The sequence below is a fragment of the Gigantopelta aegis genome, unplaced genomic scaffold, assembly GCF_016097555.1.
Source record: "Gigantopelta aegis isolate Gae_Host unplaced genomic scaffold, Gae_host_genome ctg4291_pilon_pilon:::debris, whole genome shotgun sequence".
NCBI lineage: Eukaryota > Metazoa > Mollusca > Gastropoda > Neomphalida > Peltospiridae > Gigantopelta > Gigantopelta aegis.
In genome coordinates, this window is record NW_024533784.1 from 4,157 (window position 1) to 12,956 (window position 8,800).

At 41.6% G+C, this 8,800-nt stretch overlaps 1 protein-coding gene across 1 annotated transcript; it reads right to left on the reverse strand.

Annotated features, from left to right (window-relative positions):
• Positions 1-3,394: 3,394 nt before the first annotated feature.
• Positions 3,395-3,871, reverse strand: LOC121392689. The gene has a single exon (XM_041523795.1). It carries the CDS (start codon positions 3,869-3,871, stop codon positions 3,395-3,397), a length of 477 nt encoding a protein of 158 aa, XP_041379729.1.
• Positions 3,872-8,800: the final 4,929 nt, after the last annotated feature.

Below are 8,800 nucleotides of genomic sequence, written 5' to 3' on the forward strand. Positions count from 1 at the left end.
AGAGTGGGGTGATGATAGATGAAGCAGAGAGGGTGCGGGTTGAAGTGTGTTTGGTGGTAGAAGAAAGAGTGGGGGGTAGCGGTGGTGGTGGTGATAGATGAAGGAGAGAGGGTGCGGGTGGAAGTGTGTTTGGTGGTAGAAGAAAGAGTGGGGGGTAGCGGTGGTGGTGGTGATAGATGAAGGAGAGAGGGTGCGGGTGGAAGTGTGTTTGGTGGTAGAAGAAAGAGTGGGGGTAGCGAAGAAAGAGTGGGGGGTAGCGGTGGTGCTGGTGATAGATGAAGGAGAGAGGGTGCGGGTGGAAGTGTGTTTGGTGGTAGAAGAAAGAGTGGGGGAGGGGGGGATAGTGGTGGTGGTGGTGATAGATGGTGGTGGGGGGTAGCGGTGTGTGGTGTGATAGATGAAGGAGAGAGGGTGCGGGTGGAAGTGTGTTTGGTGGTAGAAGAAAGAGTGGGGGGTAGTGGTGGTGGTGGTGATAGATGAAGGAGAGAGGGTGCGGGTGGAAGTGTGTTTGGTGGTAGAAGAAAGAGTGGGGGGTAGCGGTGGTGGTGGTGATAGATGAAGGAGAGAGGGTGCGGGTGGAAGTGTGTTTGGTGGTAGAAGAAAGAGTGGGGGATAGCGGTGGTGGTGGTGGTGGTGATAGATGAAGGAGAGAGGGTGCGGGTTGAAGTGTGTTTGGTGGTAGAAGAAAGAGTGGGGGGTAGTGGTGGTGGTGGTGGTGCTGGTGATAGATGAAGGAGAGAGGGTGAGGGTGGAAGTGTGTTTGGTGGTAGAAGAAAGAGTGGGGGGTAGCGGTGGTGGTGGTAGATGAAGGAGAGAGGGTGCGGGTAGAAGTGTGTTTGGTGGTAGAAGAAAGAGTGGGGGGTAGTGGTGGTGGTGGTGGTGATAGATGAAGGAGAGAGGGTGCGGTGGAAGTGTGTTCGGTGGTGGAAGAAAGAGTGGGGGTAGCGGTGGTGGTGGTGATAGATGAAGGAGAGAGGGTGCGGGTGGAAGTGTGTTTGGTGGTAGAAGAAAGAGTGGGGGGTAGGGGTGGTGGTGGTGATAGATGAAGGAAAGGGGGTGCGGGTGGAAATGTGTTTGGTGGTAGAAGAAAGTGTGGGGGGTAGCGGTGGTGGTGGTGGTGGTAGATGAAGGAGAGGGGGTGCGGGTGGAAGTGTGTTTGGTGGTAGAAGAAAGAGTGGGGGGGTAGCGGTGGTGGTGGTGATAGATGAAGGAGAGAGGGTGCGGGTGGAAGTGTGTTTGGTGGTAGAAGAAAGAGTGGGGGCCAGGGCACAACGATTGGTACATCAAAGGCCGTGGTATGTGATATCCTGTCTGCGAGATGGTGTACATAAAAGACCCCTTGCTACTAATGAACAAAATGTAGCGGGTTTCTGCTCTAAGACTATTTGTCAAATTACCAAGTGTTTGCCACCCAATAGCCGATGATTAATAAATCAATGTGCTCTAGTGGTGCTGTTAAACAAAACTAACTTTTGTTCCCTATACTACGTTTAATAAAGACAGTATTTATTCAACTAAAAGAGACTCGGGGCGATTCGTATATGATGTTACTTCTGAAATATCGGGATACGTTTTGAACCCTAAGTTGGTGGTAAATGTCTGTTGGAAAGTATGGTTAGACACCGGTTTATTTTCAAAACAAAAGTAGCAAAAGTTAAAACAATCTAAATACAATTTTATATCAACTAAGGGGCGGGATAGTTTAGGATCGACCCCCTTTGGTGGATCAATTGGACTATTTTTCGTTCCAGCCAACTGGTGTAACAAAGGCCGTGGCATGTACTATTCTGTCTGTCGGATGGTGCATATAAAAGATCCCTTGCTGCTAATCGAAAAGAGTAACCCATGAAGTGGCGACATCGGGTTTCCTCTTTCAGTATCTGTGTGGTCCTTAACCATATGTCTGAAATAAAATGTATTGAGTGCGTCGTTAAATAAAGCATTTCCTTTTTCTTCTTATATCAACTAATTATATCAATTATATCAATTGTTATATCAACTAATTTATTTTAAAATACAAAAGAACTGCAACATGAATTTTCTTCGGTTACATAATTATGTGATATGTGCTGTCCTGCATTTGTTAAAGCATAATCAAAATCCGAATTCAGAGCAAACACAGATACTAGGGCCGTTCATATCTTTATTGTGTTTTGTTGCTCATGTGTGAGAGTACGTTGAACAGTAGCCACAATCCATAGTAGATCCAAAACTAATGACACTGTGAGTTTTACATAATACTTGTAGATCGAAATACTGATGTTACAATGTGGCATCCAGCTATAGTCTTTAGTTGGAAGTACATGCGAAACTGATGTCAAAATGAGATAACACTGTCACTTTTAGTTGGTGATTTCCGATACATCTGTTGAAAAATTATCAGAATCCATAGCAGGGGAGGTAACTGCTGTCAAGCTGGCAGGTGAAGATTGTATGGTACTGAATTCTATGATATTTGTCCTCATGTCGCTCGGATTCGAAGGCTGTACTGCAACCCTTGACACTGTCGTATTATCGTTTGGTCTGGAGACTGTACTGCATTCCTTGACACTGTCGCATTATCGTTTGGTCTGGAGACTGTACTGCAACCGTTGACACTGTTGTATTATAGTTTGGTCTGGAGACTGTACTACAACCCTTGACACTGTTGTAGTATCGTTTGGTTTGGAGACTGTACTGCATCCCTTGACACTGTCGTATTATAGTTTGGTCTGGAGACTGTACTGCAACCCTTGACACTGTTGTATTATAGTTTCGTCTGGAGACTGTACTACAACCCTTGGCACTGTTGTATTATCGTTTCGTCTGGAGACTGTACTGCAACCCTTGACACTGTCGTATTCTAGTTTGGTCTGGAGAATGTACTGCATTCCAGCTTGGTCTTTATGATCGTCCTATAGTTAGACGAACTGGCCATTAGGATGTAAAAATTCAGTCCAAAATTCACAAAGTATAAACTATTAAACAGCGGCCACCATTTGATAAGGAGAGTCAGAGTATTAAAATATGATTTACTTGCCATTAGGATCGCAATGACACTGTCTGCGATTGATGAAGGAAGAAGAGTTACGAAAGCCAGTATGGAGATCAGCAAGAGAGGAAGAAGCGACTTGTCCAGCTTGTTTTCCCTGGAGCCAGAGCTGGTGGAGGTGAATCTCTTTCTGAAGGAGACGCTGCGCTGGATGTGGATTCCAATGACAATGTTGAAGATGAGAATCAAGAGACATGGGAGGTTAGAATTGAAAACCACACGAACAAAACCAAAGTAAACCAGGAGGTGGTCGTCTATGAAACATATATTTGACTCTTCGACAACCCTCACCCCTTGCAACAGAGGCAGCATCATCAATGCTGAAAGAGCGGCAAGACACGAGCAGACGATCTTAGCTTTTCTTCACGTGCAGAATCGATTAAGCTTCAGCGGAAAAGCAACACAGAAAAACCGATCCACAGTTAGTCCAACCACCAACCACGGCGAGAGTAGCATTACGGTAAACATACAGAACATCCACACTCTGCAGACAGCCACGTACATACTAATGATGTAGAAGGAGTGGAAGAATCTCAGCGACTGATACGTGCAGAATGACAATAGAACAGTGCTGTCCGCCACTGCTAGAAATCTCAAATACACAGGGTAGGATAAGGACGAGAACTTGACGTCTCCCATTAAAGCGAACGCCATGGCGTTTCCCACAATACCTACTGCAGTTAGTACCACAGTGCATATCCAGTACTGGATGTCTGGAGTCTTCACATAGATTGAAGAAGGTGAGAATGGTTCTGTCACACTGGGGAATGTCGGCATGTATTGACTGGTTCCAAAGTTATCATCGCTGTCGTTTCCAGCCATTGTGGTCATGTTAGACATTGTGGAGTGCTGTCACCTCCAAAATAGAATCACGCTTATAAGTCTAGAGGTAAGAAAGAAAGCACACAACTTTTGGGGTGATGGACAATCACTGAAAGATGATGGTGCGGTATGAGGAATGTCACATCAAAAATCTTTATAATTGTGCATTAATGTTTATAATAGAGCAAAGTACACTTATAACGAACGTGCTTAGAACGAACTACTGCATTAATGTTTATAATACAGCAACGTACACTTATAACGAACGTGCTTATAATGAATTACTGCTTAGAACGAATTGATCGTCAAGTCCCGTGTTGTCTCACTATACAGTAATAACCAGTGTATACAAGTGTGTATAAGGAACTACTGCTGTAACTAACTAGCATGGTCCCTTCCAGTTATAAGAGTACTTTACTATATATATATATTGAAGTCCAAAATAAAATTACTTAATCAAAATCTGAATAATTTGATAAATATTGTTGCTAATAAAAAAGAACCAAGTTAGAAATTGCCTTTACTAACACGTTACATACATCACGAAGTGCATTGTGACTTAGATGTTGCAATGCATGATACGTTCATATCCCACGATACCGTTTGTTGGTTGCCTATAATACAATTTCAAACCTTAACCGCACTGTACCATTTAACTCTTATAGTGTGCATTGTTTTAAATAACTATAGTTATAATACTAATAATTACTACTATAGTAGAATGTTTTGTTTTTAAATTTTATATTCATATAGAGGTGAGTTGTAAACGTTTGTGAAACATTTCAAACCAATGTCTTATATCATAAAATATGTTGGGTTTCTTTTTACAAATAAAGCCATGTTGTTGTTGGAGGAGGGGGGGGGGGGGGGGGTTAATAAAATAAAGCCATTGTTATTGTTATGTGCCACCTACCCCCAGGTACCCATTTATCATACTTTGACATCCAATAGCTGAGGTATTTGTTCGCACTGGTTTCCCGTTAACCATTAATTTATTCCATTTAACATGAATTGTTAATAACAAGTGTTGTTACAAGTTAAATACATATTTTTGCTGTTTTAATGTAATAACAAAATGATGACAATGATGACGATGATGGTGATGATGATGATGATATATTAATAGCTTAAGTTAATTACGTAAGTAAGTAAGTAAGCAAGTACGTAAGTACGTAAGTGAGTTAGTAAGTACGTAAGTAAGTAAGTAAGTAAGTACGTAAGTACGTTAGTAAGTAAGAAAGTACGTAAGTACGTAAGTAAGTTAGTAATAGGTAAGTAAGTACGTAAGTACGTAAGTACGTAAGTACGTACGTAAGTAAGTAAGTACGTAAGTAAGTAAGTACATAAGTAAGTAAGTAAGTAAGTAAGTAAGTAAGCAAGCAAGTAAGTAATTAAGTAAAGACTTCTTGTTGTACACATTTACTTTGGATGACTTCCGTTTATTTTTCATTCAAAACAGCGGCACACAAATGATACACCAAGTGTCGTATGGGAAGACATTCCAATCCTCACTTGTGTTTAAAGGTCTCAGTGGCGTCGTGGTTAGGCCATCGGACTAAAGGCTGGTAGATACTGGGTTCGGATCCCAGTCGAGGCATGGGATTTTTAATCCAGATACCGAATCCAAACCCTGAGTGAGTGTTCCGCAAGGCTCAATGGGTAGATGTAAACCACTTGCACCGACCAGTGATCCATAACTGGTTCAACAAAGGCCATGGTTTGTGCTATCCTGCCTGTGGGAAGCGCAAATAAAACGTCCATTGGTACTTGTCGTAAACGAGTAGCCTTTTTGGCTACAGCGGGTTTCCTCTTTAAAAAACAAATATCTTCATATATTATCGGTGAAAAACATACCTTACTTTTGTTGACGCACTGCTCGTCTATATAATAAGTGTAGCATATATGTAATGGTCAAATTATGGAGAGTGAGAGAGAGAGAGAGAGAGAGAGAGAGAGAGAGAGAGAGAGAGAGAGAGAGAGAGAGAGAGAGAGAGAGAGAGAGAGAGAGAGAGAGAGAGAGAGAGAGAGAGAGAGAGAGAGGGGGGAGGGAGAAAGAGAGCGAGATACAGAGAGACATAGAGACAGAGAGACAGAGACAGAGACAGAGACAGAGAGGTATCTAACGGCCACTCATGTAGTATTCTCTATATAATCAACTCGTTGTAAGATAAATGGTATATAACGGCCGCTCGTATAGTATTCTATATATAAACAACTCGTTTTAAGATAAATGGTATATAACGGCCGCTCATGTAGTATTCTCTATTTAAACAACCCATTGTAAGATAAATGGTATCTAACAACCGTTCATGTACTATTATCTATATAAACAATTCGTTGTAAGATAAACGATATCTAATGGCCGCTCATGTAGTATTCCCTAAACAACTTGCTGTAAGATAAATGGTATATAACGGCCGCTCATGTAGTATTCTCTATATAAACAACTCACTGTAAGATAAATGGTATCTAACGGTCGCTCGTATAGTATTCTCTATATAAACAACTCGTTGTCAGACAAATGGTATCTAACGGCCGCTCGTATAGTATTCTCTATATAAACAACTCGTTTTAAGATAAATGGTATATAACGGCCGCTCATGTAGTATTCTCTATTTAAACAACCCGTTGTAAGATAAATGGTATCTAACAACCGTTCATGTAATATTATCTATATAAACAATTCGTTGTAAGATAAACGATATCTAATGGCCGCTCATGTAGTATTCCCTAAACAACTCACTGTAAGATAAATGGCATCTAACGGTCGCTCGTATAGTATTCTCTATATAAACAACTCTTTGTCAGACAAATGGTATCTAACGGCCGCTCGTATAGTATTCTCTATATAAACAACTCGTTGTAAGATAAATGGTATCTAACAACCGCTCATGTAGTATTCTCTATATAAACAACTCGTTGTAAGATAAAAGGTATCTAAAGGCTGCTCATGTAGTATTCTCTATATAAATAACTCGTTGTAAGATAAATGGTATCTAACAACTGCTCATGTAGTATTATCTATATAAACAACTCGTTGTAAGATAAATGGTATCTAACAACCGCTCGTATAGTATTATCTATATAAACAACTCGTTGTAAGATAAATGGTATCTAACAACCGCTCGTATAGTATTCTCTATATAAACAACTCGTTGTAAGATAAATGGTATCTAACAACCGCTCGTATAGTATTCTCTATATAAACAACTCGTTGTAAGATAAACGGTATCTAACGCCCAGGAACGGCACGGAGGGAGGGGACCAAAACTGGCGGCTCAACCGCCAGCGGCGGTCCCTTCTGCGACGCCGTCCCCAGCCCAGCCTGAGTCGAGGAAACCAGCTACGCCGGAAACGTCGACCACCGAGAGGGACACACTCAACACCGCGGTGTGTGAGACGCCCCGTAAAGGCCCTCCATCGCCGACCACTACGTGGCCCAGACAGAACTGGCCGGTATCCCCGGTACTGCCATTCGTCAAACCACCGGCCCGATCAGCCCCTGCTGGAAAGAGGAAGTCCGTCGCTCAGCCTTCACAAGCACCGTCCCCCTCCGGTTCGGAAGCCGTCTGGAAAGTTCAGATGGGGAAAATCAGGTCCGGTGTAGGAGGCTCAAATCACTCCCCTCAGGCTCAAATCACTCACCTCTTGCAGGCTCAAAACACTCCCCAGGCTCAAATCACTCCCCCTAGTATATTAATGCAGAACGATTTATCATGCCATGTCATGTCATAGGGTTTTACGTGCACATTCAGAACAAGCTGTTGTAGCGCACGCCTGTCGTGGGCACAAGAGCCGGCCTTGGCCGGCTCCTCCGTCCATGACAGGAAAGGTGGGGGGGGGGGGGGGGAGAGGAGGGACCGCCTGCACTGGCAGGTGCAAGGGATCACCAGCAGCCCGATCAAATCGGTAACGATTTATCTCCATGTGTAAGATGTAATATAGAGCATGTGATATATTATGAATATTATTTGTTATTGATATAATTCTATACTACAGTAACATTAATGGCAAGTGAATAAATTAAAATTTCATGCAGATTATTAATCAGTGTCGTTGAAATATGTATATAATATATATATATATATAGTACTATATACTAGTATATATAGTAGCAGATTGACGATTGACAGACAAGTCCAATATTCTCTAATTTAAAGACTAAAAAAAAAAATAATAACAATAATAACTAAAACAAAATTTAAATATCAAAAATATTTTTTTTTAGAAATGTTTGTTTATGAATGCAAATGTGGATACAAGCGCTTTGGTTTATGCTATAGTGTGGCATGAGCTACAATTATGTTTATTTATATCACAGAAAATTCCGTAAACGAGGGAATCAAATAACTATATATATGGCCTAATTGAATACGTATTGCTTACGTATGGTGAATGTTCATATAAGTATATGTTTTATTATAACCATTTGTATGTACAGTTTTAACAGTGGCTCATAAGTCAATAATAATGCCTGTGTGTTTTCATTTATTGTGTAAACATGCGCTTTATTTCATATACGCTTGACACTTAAATAAACTAATCATCTTCTAGCATTATACTTAATAGTTGATCAGGTAGCCTGGTAGGACACCCTCAAACACTACCACATACTTGCTTGTGTGTGAGCTCATTGCAATCAACACATCCTAATCTTCTCACCGGAACTTACATTCATGCGATGTTCGAGGGCGGGACGATTTGGTCCTATTAGAGGATAATCCCGTTCTCTAAATTAATGGTCGTGCTATTAAACTGCATACTGTTTTAATCTATGTAAGGGGCAAACGGAAGTTCTCTGATTTGGAGTAGGTAGATCGAGGTGAGTAAACTTGCCAATATGTTATATATACCGTATAAGCGAAATGTCCCTTTCCACTGCTTCTCCGCCATGGAACCGTGGGCTGACGATGTCAGAACGTGGATCCATGGTGGACGTGCCTGAAC